Source organism: Crocodylus porosus, unplaced genomic scaffold (genome assembly GCF_001723895.1).
Source record: "Crocodylus porosus isolate Cpor-Errol unplaced genomic scaffold, CroPor_comp1, whole genome shotgun sequence".
Classification (NCBI taxonomy): Eukaryota; Metazoa; Chordata; order Crocodylia; family Crocodylidae; genus Crocodylus; species Crocodylus porosus.
The window spans coordinates 192,650,694-192,667,627 of NW_017728906.1; the positions used below are offsets into that span (position 1 = coordinate 192,650,694).

At 42.9% G+C, this 16,934-nt stretch overlaps 1 protein-coding gene across 4 annotated transcripts in view; it reads left to right on the plus strand.

Annotated features, from left to right (window-relative positions):
* DLG2 (discs large MAGUK scaffold protein 2) overlaps window positions 1-16,934 on the plus strand; it is a 1,592,593-nt gene that overhangs the window by 1,503,607 nt on the left and 72,052 nt on the right. For all 4 annotated transcript variants that reach the window (XM_019530402.1, XM_019530399.1, XM_019530401.1 and 1 more), the window contains one exon: window positions 9,734-9,910. In XM_019530402.1, coding sequence (XP_019385947.1) covers window positions 9,734-9,910 — 177 coding nt within the window. The remainder of the gene's footprint in view (window positions 1-9,733; window positions 9,911-16,934) is intronic.

The following is a 16,934-nucleotide window of genomic DNA, read 5'->3' on the forward strand; positions in this document are numbered from 1 at the left end:
ACATAAATGTTGGAGGGATCATGTAATCCCCCTGTGCTTCTTCAAGAGGGGCAGGGGATAATATTTATGTTTCTTATCCTAAAACCATATGATTTAGTGTCTGAGAATGATCATGGCCTGATCCTCAGCTAATGTCAATGAACATAGCTGCACTGATTTCAGAAGAGTTATACTGATTTACACCAATTGAGGATCTGGCCTGCTAAGTTTTACTGTTACAGTTTAAGTGGAAGGAAGATTGTATTGGAAAACTATCCACATGTGGGTTCTCGTACTTGGGATCTTATAAGCAAGCTAAGGAAATATTGCCTAGATATAACTGCTGTAAGAGGGCTACGTAATTGGTTGGATAATGATAGTGAAAAAGTAATTATCAGTGGCTCAAAGTACCAAGTGGGATTCCCCAGGGGTCTGTGCTGGGTCTGATATTTTCAATATCTTCAGTAATGACTTGGAGGATGCAACTGAGTGCATGTTTAGTAAATGTGCAAATGAGACCAAGGTGAGTGGGACAGCAGGTACTTCAGAGGGTAGGATTAGGATTTAACCTGGCCTGGCAAATTGGGAAACTCGTCTGAAATAAATAGAATTAAATTCTTTATGGACAAGTGCAAAGTACTGCATGTAGGAAAGAGCAATTAAACAGCCAGTACACAAGAGGGAATGACTAGTTAGGCTGTAGTACTGCGGGAAATACAGTGCATCACATTCTAAATGTATGTCAGTAGTGTAAAATTGTGGTAAAGAAGACTAAAAGCTAACTGGGAAGTTTTTAAGAGTTAGTTAAACAAACATTTGTCTTGTTTAAGCAGGGAAGGTCCTGCCTGGATCAAGCTCTTGGATTAGATGAAGTTCCCAAAATAAAAAATAACTTGAAGACTCGAATAACACAGTCACACGATATGTAGCTTTGTGCGTTTAGGTTACCATCTCAGAAATAATGTATTGAAAAAATGTGCCTTTTATCCAGTGAACATGGGTTTGGTATTTCTCTGGACTATGTAAGAAAAATTGAGCTCTGGGAACCCCGAGTTATGTTTCTGAGACAGATCTATCTCAATCTACCTTTTGGAAAAAATTCCACTAGAAATTTGGTTACAGTCATTAGCTTTCTACTGCATGACTTTACAGATGAGAGTCAAGTCACTTTTGTCAAAGACTTTGAGTGATTTTGAGTGAATCATTTATTTCAGGGGTCAGCAACCTACAGCCCATGGACTTGTTCTGGCCTGCAGAGCTGGGGGTTTTGGTGGTGTTCTGGCGGCAGTGGAGAAGTGATGGAAGACCCAAGCTGGCTTCATTCTGGTCCACCATTAAAAAATGTTGCCAAATACTGATTTAGTTTCCCTCTGCTTCAGTTTTCCCTCTGTAAACAAGGTGGTAGAACTGCCCTATTTCAAAGGATTGTAAAGTACTTGGTGCAAGGAAGGGAATTGTACCATAAATAGATTTGTTGTTCCCCTACACTTTTCCTTTCAAGCTAATTTCTTCACTTATTGGTCATAGTTTTACTCCATTATCTGCAAAAGTGAGTAACTTTAGAGAGTGTAGTTGGTCATGCATTGATATTCACTATTTGGAAATACATAGGTATGTTTTATTCAGTACAGTTTTAAAATGTCTCAATTTTAATGCAAGCCACTGTGCTGTAGAAAACTTTGCATTGCATATTGGGGACTTTATTTCAACTCGGTACTGGCTGTATTTTCATTCTAAATAGTCTTTGAGCAGTGATGACTTTTTATGGCATTAAAATGCATCTGTGCTGTTCTAACCTAATATAAAGTTCCTAAAAATAATGAAGAAGCATCCAACTGAAAAAATAAAACCTTTCAGGTTCTATCAGAATTACTTCAGGGATCAGTCTAGCACAGTGATCACTTTTGACATTTGGAATAATGTCAGAAAAACAATTTGCTTCAGTGTTTGTAATATTCAATGTGCTCTAAATATCCACTGCTTCAGATTTAAATTCTTTGTCTGGACAGTGTTTCACAGATAGAAGACTTTCAGCTCCTAATACTCTAAAAACAAATGTGTTCACTGTGGCTAACACAGGAGCAATACTTGGGCCTTAAATAGCCATGTTCATTTTCAAAGCGTTGCACAAATACTCAGTTTTTTCCCCAGTACCCTGTGGTATGACTAAATGGGAACCGAGATGGTCAAAAGCACAAATAGAGGTTAGGGCCCACAGCTATTTTATGGTTTTTAAAATGGCTCCCCCATTATTATTACTATTCAACCGATGGGAAAAGGAGAAAGGTCCTGCCTTGTCTATAGTTAATAAGTAGCAGAGTCAACTAAAAATGTTGGTGGTCTGACTCCTAGTCCAATGCTCTGTTCTCTGTTCATGCGGAAATCGCTGTATGTCTTAGCATAGATCTAAGCTACCTTAGCAGACACTGCTGAGTTTTAATTTGTGCAAACTGTTATTTGGAAGAATATAAACAGAAACTGCGTGAGGGTGCAGAATAAAGGATTAATTTATGTGAATGTGCGGTGCCTGTGAAACAATTACAATTATTTTCTTATAGAACTGAACACTTTGGTTCTTAAATTGTTCCAGTTCAAGAGAGACTGTACCAGCTGGTAGGAGACAAGAGTCTCACCTACAGCAGGGAAGGCCCAGGAGACCTCTTTAGTTTTGTCCTAGATATATCTGAAAACTTATGCAGGGAAGACAGCCAATTAACCAAAAAGATGAGGGGCAGTTTTCTATAGGTTTTGGAATCTGAAGTCTGAAGCACCTGCTTTTTTTGCCCTACCTTATCCATAATGTTGGATAAAAACAGAGGACTTTAATACCCAAGGCTGCTAGTACAGCACCATTTTCAAGCTCTAAAATCCCACTTTTAAAAAAACCTAAGTAGAGTGAATATACCTTACAACATGGGGCAAATTCCTGTGTCGGACAGGGAAAGACGTTCAACATGTTGGGCTTTCATGTCTTTAATCCTTGGGACCAAATTCTGTTCTGAATAATTGTAGAAGAAATGAGAGGTGTGTTCACAACACTTTAAAGAGGGCTAAATGTTTTTGCACCACTTTAATGGTGTCGGTGTTCGCACGCCTCAGTGGCACATTAATTCCAGCTGCTGTAGGAAATTCGGAGATGTAATGCGCCTTAAATGACTTGGGGCTCAGCAAACTAAAACTCCTTCAGGGAGTTTTAGGTTGCTGCCCCTACAGCTGTGGAGCAAAGCACCAGGCTCTGTGCAGCTTCACGGCTCTGCAGGAAGCCCTACAGACAGCCTGGCAGCAGCCTGAGAAATCAGCCTCTGCCCAAGAAAAACAGCGAGCCTGGTCTTTTTTTCTTTCCCCCCTGGAGTCTGCCTGCCTGCCTAAGCTGCATGGGAACCTGGTGCTTCCCTCCACAGCTGCGGTGCCCCCCAAGACTGCCCAAGCCAGGTGCCTGTGAGCAGGTGCAACCTTGGGCGGGGGGGGGGCACTGCTACCGCGAAGGAAAGCACCAGCCCCTTCTCCCCCAAACCCAGGGACCGCTCCTCCTGCCAGCAGCTCACCCTCCCCTCCCCACCAGGGAGGCAAGTAAGTCAGTAGGGTGTGTGCAAGACAAGGGGGTTTAATCAACCCTAAACTGAAACAGTGTTTTTTAAAACCCACTGCTTCAATTTAGGGCCCCTGTTTCATCTACACACAGCACTGATGTCACATCTTTGGAGCAGTATTTTTCGGTGGTTCTTGTGTTTGACAAGGCATCGGTGTCTAAAACATTTGTTAGACCTCCTGTGGACAGGGGAACTCATTGTCTGTAACTGAAAGGAAAGAATTTTTATATCTCAACATGGCATGAGATGCACCTTGTAGCATGAACGGCGTGTGCCCCCAGCAGCTGGAGGGGCATGGCTGTGCCAGCGGTGGCAAGAGCGTGGTGGAAGCAGCAGGAGCCCAGCAGCAGTAAGCAGGGAACTTCAATTGATGCCTCTGGCACTGTTGGGGGGGGGGAGGTCCTGAGCGGTGGCCAGGGGCGATTAGTGGCCGCCCGCAGATACTGCCAACAGTGTTGGCAGCGCCTTTTTGCAGGGGGTGCACGTGCACCTGTGTGCACCCACTACACATTGCCCCTGCCTTGTAGGAGAATGAAGCTCTGCTAGGTTCTGCTGCTCTGGTCCCCTCTTCTCGACACACAGTTTTCCAATAGGGTTTACTTATCATCAGCCTTCCCTCAAAATCTTTCCCATGGCATAGCCTGGGGCACATGCTTCCAACTGTCTATCTAGCACTCCCTGCTATGTTCATTAGTCCGAAGTATCTTACAAAATGCTGATAATCACTGTGCTCACAGCTGGAAGCCTCCATCCTTGCTGGGTAAAACCCTATGACTGCTCAGTGTTCAGTTGATTCACTTGGACTTCCCTGGCCTTTCATTCCTTAATAGAGATAAAGACCATTTAATAATGGCCAATGAAAAAAGCTGCATCTCAACTCTCAGTCTGTTCCCTCCTTTACCAAGTAAAAAGATTTTCAGCTGTAGGACAGGAAGATAAAAATACCTGTATTTTATGCCACTCTGGTGACGCTCAACACATGCTGCTGTATTTTGTTGTTGGTTTTTATTTAAGCGTATTCTCTATATTACAATCAGACTCTGAGTACAAACAAGAGCGGGGTGGAAAGTCACATTTGACATCATCACGTAGAAAATTACATGTGACAGGTTGCAGGTACCTAAACTCATCGACTCTAGGCAGGGCTTGCAATCAGACAGGGGCAAATGAAAATTAAAGTTACAGTCTGGAAGACTGGAAAGAAAAAACTAGAAAATTACTAAATTGTTTTTGGCAAAAAATGTCTGAAACTGCATGGTTACACTGAATTACATTAGATTTGCATTATTGAAGGGCTGCTACATAAATAATAGAAAATTTGAAAAGAATCAATACTCCTTTGCCCAAGATTATCTTGTTAATGATGGCAAAGTTCTCCTCACCAATTGTCACGTTTTCCACTCTCACTTCCTAGGAACATAGGGATGTAAGATTGGAAAGGACCTCCCAGGCCATTGGGTCCAGTCCGCTGTTTGTCAGCAAACATTTCTCCTGAAGGGTGCACATAAGTGTCAGATCCAGTGCCGAAGAACATCACAGGGCTTTACTAATGCCAAACCAATCGTAAGAATCTGTTGAAATCCTGTAAGAGTCTTCTTCTCCACCAGTCCGGTTTTGCAGACTCCTCCTGGACCACAGAGCTTTTTCCTTTATTGCTTTGCATTGCAAATCTTATCTAAAGCATCTCTTCCCCTGAGCCTTTAAGTATCTATCTTTTTCTGCTACTTTTTAAAGCCCCATATCATTTGGGAATACATTTGTATAAAGATGATATGCCAAATACAGTATTCTTTATTAATTGGATGTGTGCCTTGTTTACAGAGTACTCAAAATTGTCATGCATTGTATAGACATAAAGAAGTCCCTGCTCCTAAAGAGTTTAATCCTATTCAAATAATATACTTCGAATGCAGCGCTGTCTGTTTGTTCTGTGTTTGTACAGCTCAGAGCACAGCAGGTTGTTGGTCTATGATTGGTATCCATCCAACCATATAAATAATTAATGTAAAATAGGCCTCAGTTGCACAAATCCTAAAGTATGTGCATACTTGTACAGCCATAGTTAATCCCACTGGAGATACCATAGCTAAGTATAGACATTCAAAAAGTCTGAGACAGAATTGATCCAACCTTTAGGGGTTGCTCCAAGCTGTGAAATTGGATTGTGAGCAAACATAACATGTATTCACCTGGGGGGCGGGGTGCAGATGTAGGGGAGCAGGTGAATATCTGCATGGGCCAGGCCAGATGGCAGGGTGGCACACCCACACACCTCCCAGCCTGGTAGCGAGCCCAGCCGAGTACGGCCATCCTTGACTGGCTGTCAAGCACATGCCCACACCCTGCTGTCACTGCAGACCCTCCCCTGCACTGAGCCTTAGGCTTCTAGAGCTGGTAGCCATGGCAGCCCAGGGGAGCAGGGGTGGGGGGGACAGAGTCCTCCCCAATCTGGCCATGGCTCCCCAACTGGACTCTGCACAATATGGAGGGCTGCTGCAGCCCAGCTTTCCTCCCTGCAACCCAGCTGGATGGTTGCCCCAGCCCAAACCTTGCATTGGACCTGGCTTCTCAGTCACAGGAGGCAAGAGCAGGGATGGCACTGTGGTATGTAGACACCAACTGGGGGGTTGTGGCTGGAGGAGGGGGGCGCTGTTCCCTCCTACCCTGCCCACCATGGCTGAGAGGCTAGGTCTGGCACAGGGATGGGGCTGGGGTGATTGCCCAGCTGGGTTGCAAGGGGAAGACATCCAGACTGCAGTGGGAAAAGTCCCCAACACAGGGACCCCTCACACTGTGTGGACCCCGCATGGAGGGGCCATTTCCCCCTCGCTGGCCCCCTGTGCCCCCTGCCATCTGGGCTGGGGTGCAGGGCCTTTGCTGCCTCAGCTCTGTGACAGCCTGGGGGCCGGGTCAGCCGGGCTTTGCTGGAGCCCACTCACCCTGCTAGGGGAGGCTAATGGGGAGGTGCAAAGCATCCTGGTATGCTGGGTGACAGCAAAGTAACTTGAGTCAGGAGTGGATTTGGGACCTAAATCAGTTAAGTTTTACACTGCATCCATCCAGGTTTATCTTAAACCAGTTTCAGGCATTTTGAAACTGGTCAATGTGCACCGAACTTCTGTTCAGTTACAGGTTTAAACCCGTTTCCAATCACTTATACCAGTTTATGTGTAATGTCTGTCCCTAGCCCATACATCTCATCTCTTCAGATGAGGTCAGTAGCAAATGTGGATATTTATTTGCAGAATCAATACCAAACTGTTGACTTACACCGAAAGAGTTTTCTTTGAGGTCCCACCAAGACTTCAGTGCCGTCGGAGCTATAGTGAGAGCTCCAGTCTGAGTTTATCTGGAGTGTTTGGAAAGGAGGAAAGATTCAAATCAGTTCAAATTGCATAATTTTCCTGTGCTAATCACCATTTATAGTGCACAATAGCCTTCACTCTTTCAGTCAATAAAATGAGTGCTTGATAATTCGCTTGTTTCAGATCTCTAAATTCATTTTAATTTGTGTGGCACATAGCTCCAATCACTGTAAATCAATGGTAAACATTACTGTCTGCATCCATCGTTAGCATCAACCAGACTGCTAATCTGTGGTTTTAGGTTAACATAGGAGATCACAGGACGTCAGCATCCGTTCAGAAATACAATTACTATCCTTTCATTATTTGGCTTTAGCAACATACTTCAGAAGTTTCAAAAGGTGGACCATTTCCGCACCTCCCGCTTTCACACATTACACTTCTGTAGTGCAAGTGTCTTGTTCACTCTTTCCTTCACAAGATAATGTGTCTTGTTTGGAGCAAACTGACTGTAGATAGGTTTAGGACCTACTATATTCACCCCAGATTTCACAGTTATGGGGCTCGTAAAGTCTTTTATATTAAGGTGCATTATTGCTTAATGGACTTCGTCAGAAAACACTTTTGTTTAGGACAGGTCTGTTCTCTCAGAAAATCAGACCCTTGTTTCCTGATTATTCATCTCATGAAGCCAATTGCCAACACCTTATCAGTTTAAAATAGAGTGAAATGGGTTTTCATTGATCTGTCAAGGTAAAATAGACTCAAGTAGTTTCTTAGCTATAAGCATGTAGACTGACATGCCTTGCGCTTATGAGTTTGTTAGAGAGTAGCGGATGACTTGTGACTGACAATGATCTGTTAATAATGCACTTCATCACTGAGGGCAGCTAAACTTTTGAACAGTTTCCACTTCTAAAGTGGGTGTTTGTTTTCACCAGAACAACGTGCAAGCACTAATTGCACTAGTGGACTTGAACACAGACTACATAAAGTTAGGCCAGAAACTGACTTTCTTTTATAGTTGTTACCCTCAGAGGACTGAATGGAGTCGCTGGATGCAAAAGCCATTTTTGGTATTTCCTGTCCTTGCCATCCACCACTATAATCTCTATAGGAGAAGACACAAGAGGCATCTCCTCATAAGTGCACACGTGCATTTCCCCAGGGACAAATAGCAGTGACACATATCTGTGCTGCTGCTACTTATCCCCAGATATGACCCTGCATGCACACGGTGACACACAGTTGCCCTGGGTTGGGTAGGGGAGGCTGGGGACAGCACCAGGCCCCAGCAGCCTTACCTATGTGCCTGCTGGAGCTGCAGCAGCAGTGACCTGGGCGCACGGAGCCTGGTCAGAAGCCAGAGTGCAGCTCCGACTGGCCAGGCTATGGTTTCGGGTGGTGCACACTGCTGCCATGTATGCCATCCTGCTTATTTTTTGGTGCATTTTTTTAAGATACTGGGATATCCCAATATCTAATTTTCCCCTGTGCTGCAAATAGGCAGCACGCTGAACACATTAACATGTGCCGCATGCATTTTGAGGCACTGCAAACTGCGCATTTCCGTTCATGGGGATGTGGCCTAAGAGTATATTCTTTCTCTTCACACAATTTCACCTGCAGGGAATGCTTGCAGCTTTAAAACAGTTGTTGTTTTAGATGTACAACTCTGAATACATCCTTTTTCTACTAGTGCTTATCAATAAAGACTTCCAAGTCTTTGCTTCTGACAATAAGGGAATAAAAATTATTACATGCCTCTTGGGAGCTCTTGTCAGGCCAGGAATGCTGCACTTAGAAATTGTGTTCTCCTTTTCCTCCCCGCAAGACAAGAAACATCTGTTGCAGTATATTGTGTTCTTTAAATTTTATTTTCGTAAGAGAAATCCTTCTTGTGTGTAGTCCACTGGAAAACAGCTGAGGTGTAGATTCAAGAGTGGATTCATACTGCACGCTCACCCAGAGCCCATTGCTAATGAACACAAACTTAGCATCAGGATCTGGCCCCAGGGAAGAGAAGATGTGCCCACATTGCAGCCTGCAGGTGTGATTGCTGCCTGGGTAGCTGTATCTGAGCTAGTTTTAACTAGCTGGTTATGCACCCGTAAGGGTGTTGCTACCAGAGGTAGAAGGTTTGGCATGTACTGCAAAAATCATCTAGGACCCTGGGTAAATAGTCAGTGGCTAGCCTGCTTTGTATTGCCATGCTACACCGCTCTCAGTACCTGACCTATCTAATTAGATTTGTGTATATGAGCTGCCATTGCTCCTCTGGATTGCAGCATAGACATACACAAGTCTGGTTTCACAGTGGCAACCTCCCAGTGACTTCAAAAAAAGCAAAGCCTGACCTTACTGTATACTAATATAATTCTCTTCTCTTTTGCTGAGATGTAATATTTGCACCCATTATTACCATGGTATCGGAGCTCAATGAAAGTTGCACTTTTCATAAGAAGATACGTAGGGGACAACTGTTACAATCAGAAATTCCCATAGATACTAAAGCCAAATGTTGTAAGTGAGAGGGAGTTTTTTGTAAAATTCCGGGTACCTTGTGTATTTTATCAGCTATACTTTGAAATGCTGATTAAACATAAACATTTGTGAAATAAAACAGTAAGGTACTTAGCAGCTTCATTTAGAGAGAGGCTGTTTTTATGAGTAATATGTTCTATAGATACAATGATTAACTGCCCTGTGGAAAGAAGCTTTAATATTTCTTCAGACAGTTTAAGACCAATCCTCTTTGCAAGAAGTAAGAGAAGCCTAAAATACAAGAAGCTGTTCACAAGTAAGTGCTGTCAAGATTGGTCTAATCACCTATTCTCATATCCTTCTTTTCCTTCACAGAGCCATGTTTGACTATGACAAGAGCAAAGACAGTGGCCTCCCAAGTCAAGGACTCAGTTTTAAATATGGAGACATCCTCCATGTTATCAACGCTTCTGATGATGAGTGGTGGCAGGCGAGGAGGGTCACGCTGGAAGGAGACAGCGAGGAAATGGGAGTTATACCCAGCAAAAGGAGGTACTTGTAAACTCTGTTTTTCTACTTCATTTAGTGCAAAGTTTAAACTTTATTCCAAAGACGGTGTTTGCTCATCTGGTAATGGGATCAAGTGCAAAAAAGAGCTACAAAAAAGTATTCAAGAAGAAGAAACAATGCAGTTCAGCAAGAGACTTAAAGAGTTCAATCTGTTTAGCTTATCAAAAACAATATCAAGAGGTAACTTGATTACAGTGGTATAAGTACCTTCGTAGAGGGAGAACACCATGCACTAAAGGGATTTATCATAGAAAGTCAGAACCAGCGGCAACAGCTGGAAGTTAGATCCAGGCAAATCCATATTAGAAATAAGGTATACATTTTTAACAGTGGGTGTGATCAGCCATTGGAAGAAACAACCATATGAAGCCTTAGATATCCTGATGTTCTCAGATCAGGGCCATATGGCTTTCTGGAAAGTAAGTTTTAGCCAACATATATATGTTGCAGCATTCTGTTCAGGAGTAGCTGAATTATATTCTAAGGACTTGTGTTTTGTAGAAAATTAGACTACATCAATGGTGCTCGGCCTTCCAGTCAAATGAGGAGTGTGGAGCTGGTCCAGTGGCTGGATTCTATGGGCAGAGTCTGTTTGTGGGCCAGATCTAGCTGCAAAATGACCCCAAATACCACATCCAGCTGTGGAGTGACCTTGCATGCCAGATCCAGCCAGAGAGTGACCCCATATGCCAGCCCAGCCCCGTGTATCAGCATAGCCGGGGGAGCTGTCGCAGTGGTAATTAACCTTGCCACTGCTGCCAAATTTCCAGACCCATAGGGACCCCCGTGAGCCAGATGGCATGGCCCCACAGGCTGGATTCCACCTAGGGGCTGGCAGTTGAGCCCAATGGAGTCCATAATCAAATGGACTTGAAAATCTATTCATCTAATCTTACCCTCTTGAGAACTGACATTACTGATCATTCTCCCTTAAGTCATTAGCTTTAACTCAGTTTCTAAACTAACTATATGTATTTTATTTAATCGTGATGAATTTAAGGGGATGAGTAATGGGTAAATGTGCTACTTGCATATTACTCATAGTTTTTATGATCTGTGATGGCTATTTGGTTGCCTTTGTGAAATCAGTTTTGGTCTCATGTAGTTCTGAGAATGCCATAAATATGAACATCAGTCAGTACCTTTCATGATAGTTTCTCCGGTAAGGTCGAGAACTGAACTGGTAGCGAGGAAAATGAAACTCATCAAACTCATCAAACAAAATGAGTCTCCCTCTGCTGCAACTCTGCTACCATGCTAGTTACAAGCAGTCTGTCCTCAGCAATTTCATCCATAGAATTGATCTAAAAGTGAGAGCTCTCATTATTTCTAATGGGAAGAACTGGAGCCCCCAGAAATGGTGCCCAGTTGCAGGTTAACCATGCTCCTCATTTTTGCCTTGCTGAATGTCACTGAAGAAAACTGAAATCCCCTCAAATACCATATTGTATCTAGATACTGGAAAATATATTAAATACTTCACTCGTATTAATTCCCAAAGGAAAGCTGTCATTGTAGTTGTTGTATGGACATTATAGGATCACATATGACGGGAGTGGTAGTCTATGTAATCATTATTGGGGGGGAGATGGATGCAAAGATATCCTTCTTAAATTATAGAGCACATTGTGGAAAGCTTTGCAAACCCTTCAACTCAGTGAAGTATAAATAAAGGAGGTATGGGAAAGCAAAAGCAAGTGATGAAATGGAAGTAGTCATCTGTCTTGTTGATTGTACATGTGTATGCATGTACATCGTTTTCATTTGGTGGGAAAGAGTGCATGTGCCTAAAGTTTATTGACCTACTTGCAAAAGAATGCTTTCAAGACTGTCAGAAATATGGATACCTAAACCTAGTCAGCATTTCTTTGTAGGGCAGCAAGGGAGAAAGAAGTGGTTCTTTGTACACTTAGGCAGACTCACAGATGACATGTAGGAGGGGCACAGCGGGGGCACATGCCCCCCCCCCCGAGATTGGCCACTGCTGAAGCTCCCGCTGGTGTCTGCTGGTGGTTGCCACTCGCCCTGCCCTTGGAGCCGATGTCACCGTGGCCACCTGCGGGCAGTCCCCACTGCTCCCCCACTGCCAGCACTACCACCGTCACCTGCGTGGGGTTGCAGTGCCCCCCCTGTGCCCCTCACCCTCAGGAAGCATGAGTCTGGGTGGGCCCAGTGCCCCCCCGGGCCCACCCAGCCTCAGGAAGCATGAGTCGTTCATGGGCAGAATGCTAAGAGATGCAAAAGGAGATGAGAAGAGAAAAGACTTGAAACATGGAATCAAATTAGTAATGTTGCTGGTATAGTTGCTGTGATTTCTGCCATTCATCCTGGTTCATCAGCAGTGAATTTAGGAAACCTAGAAAAATCAGTAGCTACCATCTTGATGAACCCAGACTGAGAGTATGTTTTTTTCTCTCTAATACTGGCTACCAAAAAAAACCTAACAAATAAATTAAATAAAAATCCAAATAATGCCATCCAAGTACCATTCTGCTTATTCAGGCTTAACTTTCTTCGTTACAGTGGAACAAGTCCCTTTTCCCATCCCAAATTCTTAATTTTCAGAAAAGGCTTCTATGAAATCAGAACAACCCATTTGACTGCTGTTACTGTGGAAGGTTAATTGTTTCTAAGATAAATCCCATTATATACCATTCATAAATCCAAGACCGAAGAGATCCATCAGAGAGCAAAGAGGATTTTTTTCCCCTTTTAAAATTCTCTTGCTGTATCTCCTGTTAAAAATATGTTGAGGGAATATGTTTGTTTGTCTTTTTTGCAGTTTTTTAGTTTTAAAAGCCCCCAGTTGTACAAGTTAAAATTTTTTTAATTGTTTCAAAGGAAACAAATATAACTCCCAACAGTGGACCCACAGTAGTTTCTTCAGTGCCAATTAGCCTGATTCTTCATTATCCTGTATTCTATGCAAGCATTTACATTGGTGAAGAGTATGTGTAAGTCCTATCAAATGAGAACACTTTTACACCCACTTACACAGTGTAAATGACTGCACACTGTTAACAGATTTGCCCGTCACTTTGGTGTGTGCTCATTTATTAGGGGTGTGTTTCTGAGGTCTCTGTAATTGTATCAATGTGCGGCTTGTGTTACTTGTGTTTCTAAGCAGAGCTGTATCTCTCCCTTCTGCAAGTCCTCACCCTCAGTGGAGCTATCTTGCAGGACTCAGTTTCAACGGTGCTGGATTCCTCCAGCCACCAAATCAGTCAAACACATATGCATGCACACACATTAATAGGGTACATCAGAGCTATCGGGATCGATCAACATGTACAGGCTGATTAAGGGGACTTAATCCACAATACAACAGAATCAATGACACTTGATCTAAAATACAAGAAAATCTATGGGTTTTCTTCACTGATTCCAATTTGTTGTTATACTGAGTAGCCAGTTCCTAAAAGTGGCCAGTGACCCTTTAAAATTAAAGCTGTGAAGAAATCAGGTTGCAGGATGACTTTAGTCACTAGCCAGATCTTCAGTTTCCGTTTACGTAGCATTATTGTTGTACACATTACAATGCATACACTAAGATAACTTCAGAACAAAATCCTTCCTTTCCTTTAGAAGAGTCCCCAACACCATCATTAGAGCACCTACTTGTTGGATTTCTGATAAATGTTACAGAGTAAAGAAAGGTGGGGGAGAAATAAAAACATTTTCTTTGTTCAAAATGAAACAATAAAACAGAGAATTAGATTCAGAGAAATTGCTTGATCCAGATTAGCATACTATCTTCTCAAAAAGGTAAAATGTTAACAAAGATGGAGCTTACCAATGAATACCAGGATGAGACTAGTGCATCTCTGAGTGGAAACAACATGCCACAGAGAGTGTTCCATGAAGAACAGGTGTCACTTTGGTAGGGAGGCTTCATCATTTACTATTTTCAAAAAATAAACCAAATGATTTTGCAAGATCCTACCTAAATCAGTAGAATTCAAGAGAAGCATTCTCAAAGCATCCTAAAATTAAGTACTCAAGTGTGGTAATCCCTCCAGGTCTTGGAATAACAAGAATTGCCTGCAGGCTACAGAAGTAGATTAAGGTGTACTGGCAAACACAACATTGGAGACCCCTTCCCCCTACGGGAGCTGGGCTGCAAGGCAGGGAGAGGGGCCCTTTTACTGCTGGTGCGGGAGGCTAGGTGGACCCTGCCGGGCTGGAGGGGGCACATGCCTACCTCTTCTACTGCCTTAAGTTTTCCAATGTCCTTTTCAGTCCCACTCTTTTTCTTTTGTTTAAGTACAAACAGTCAAGCTCAAAGGTGAATCGATTCAACCTTCAGAGGTTAGTCTAAGCTTCGTAGATTGAACCAATAAGCAAGTGAACTGACATTCACTTTTGATTCCAGAAATGCAGCCACATGCCTGCAGTGGCCCAGGTCAGAGGCCAGTGAGTGCTAGAGCATCCCGTCCTACTTGGCTGGAGCAGACAGCTTGGGCCAGGACTAGCCCACTCACCCTGCCAGGGTGGGGGGTTTACAGGGAAGGTGCAAAGCATCCTGGGATGCTAGGGGACTGAGAGTTAACTTGAATCTGAAGGGGATCTGGGATAGAAGTTCAATGAACTGATTTAGCATAAATCATTTAAATCTGATACTACATCCATCCAGGTTTATCTTAAACTGGTTTCGGCCATTTTGAAAATGGTTTATGTGCACTGAATTTCTGTTGTGTTACAGATCTGAACTGGTGTCCGATCACTTATACAGGTTTATGTCCCTAGCCTGTGTGTTCAGATTCCCACATGTGCAGGATTTTTTTTTCTGGGAGACAATGATGGGACTTTTTAGTCTGTTTATATGCATGAGGATGAGTCAGAAAGTAATTGCAATTTTGAAATAAAACTGTTTTGTGTGCAATGAGTGGGAAACTACACAGCAGTGGGGAACACTGATGCTTGCACCGTTGAACACACCAATTGTTTAGGATTATGTGGACAAGTGATATGATCCAGTAATTGCTTGTGGCAAACAAAATGGTTCTATTTCAAAACTGTCATTACTTTGTGAAACAGCCTCATCCAACCTCTTGTATTCTTTGGTCCCTGAAAGAGGGAACTATAGAGACACATAGATTCTCAGTGCCAGATGGGTCCTTCATGATAATCGAGTATATAGTACAAAATAATGCAATTAAATTGCAGTTCTGTTTATGATTTAAATAAAAACAGGTCAAATAATCTTTTTGTTCAAGAACACAGAAGCCGCTGACCTCTTCTACTGCAGTATACACTCGCTGAGCACAATAGCTACAAACAAATTAAGTGCCATACTTAGAATAGGGTCTATGGGATCACTTTCCGAGTGAATAATTTACTGTTTTTCTACGTTTGCTAGAGCAGAGCCACTCAAGCAGGCAGATTAGGAAATTTCTCTTATCTGCTCACGGTTTATAGTAAATCAGGGCTTGGCATTCTCTTCCTTTTTATGATGGCTGTGGTAGACCAAAAAAAGTCGTAATTTATAGTTCCAAGGGAATTGCTGCCCATTACTCTCTGGGACATTGTGTAGGTTTCCTGCCCTTAACTTTCATTGATTCAATGGGGTTTGAAAGCAATTTGTCATTAGATTTAGATATGGCTGCTGCCGCGTGGATTTGTTGTCTTGTTTACAATTGAGAAGCCATCCTTTGAGAGTACATTTAGTTTCTGTAGTGCTGCAGTCAACTGAGCATAACAGAGACAAGCAGTTTGGCTATATACTGAACAATTAAAAGAGCCCTGTCCTTATCCATCACTTTCTGTCCTTGTTTCGATCTAGATGCTATGAGCTGGCAAGTGCTCTCAATAGCTGTTTGGTAGATACTGAAGTGCACATGCTTAGTACCTCACAGTACTGGGGTCAAATTGTGTCTTTTTCTGATTGTGGCTTTTGTTTCAGAAAAAAAAAAGTTCACACCTTCAAAGGCAAAATTGCCATTTTGGTGAGCAATCCAGAAGTTTGCAAGGAATGACAGTCTGCCACTGTCACTGAACTGAGAAGAGTTATGTTCTAATTACAGTTGCAATTGCTGACCATTGTGCTGGCTGGATGCCATCTTGCTATAAACTGATGTCATTTGATTCTGGATCAGTGTAAGAAGCCACGTACCAATTTGCAACTTGCTTTACTGCTGGTTTAACAGAAAGCAAACACTATTTCACATTTAAGGAAGAAACATAACAGGCTAAATTTCACATGGCTTTACCCCCTTCCCGGTATTCTATAAAAGACATTCCTAAACAAAAAGGAAGAAGAGAATCATTATGTAGATGCAACACAATTATGTATTTCTCACCTTGAAGTCAATGCTCAAGGTACAAACCAGCCCAAAATTTGGCTGTATGAGCTATTTAAAATGGTAGGGTTAAATGCATTATAATTTCTAATCCTGTGTTGGGGTTTGGGGTTATAGTCTTTCTCACTGAACTCTTGCACAACTTTGTCACAGATTACCTCATTTTAAAGCTAGGTGATCAAGTGCATAATTAGATTCTGAAATATCACAAGACAGTTAGGATCTTGAGAAATGCTGCTTACTTTGGGTTCATCTACTTGAGCAATGAATATGAAGTAATGAATTCCACAGCTTTTTGAATGGAGTACACTGCTCCCAGGTGCAGCATCTACATATGCACCCAGGACAGCAGCACTGAGTTGGGGCAAAGCTAGCCTGGACTGGCAGCAGACTCGATTTCATAGATTCCATAGACATTAGGGCTGGAAGGGACCTGGGAAGATCATCGAGTCCAGCCCCCTGCCCCAGGGGCAGGAAGTCAGCAAGATAAACATCCAGATGTCTTTTGAAGGCGTTCAGAGTAGGTGCTTGAACGACTTGCAGCAGCAGTCTATTCTAAACCTGGGGGCTTGGACAGCAAAGAAGTTCGCCTGAAATGATCATGGAGGAGTTTGTGACCGTTCGACCTTGTCATCCCTTGGGGTGCTCTGGTGAACAGACGTTCCCCCAGATCCTGGTAAGCACCCCGTTGAACTTATATGTGGCCA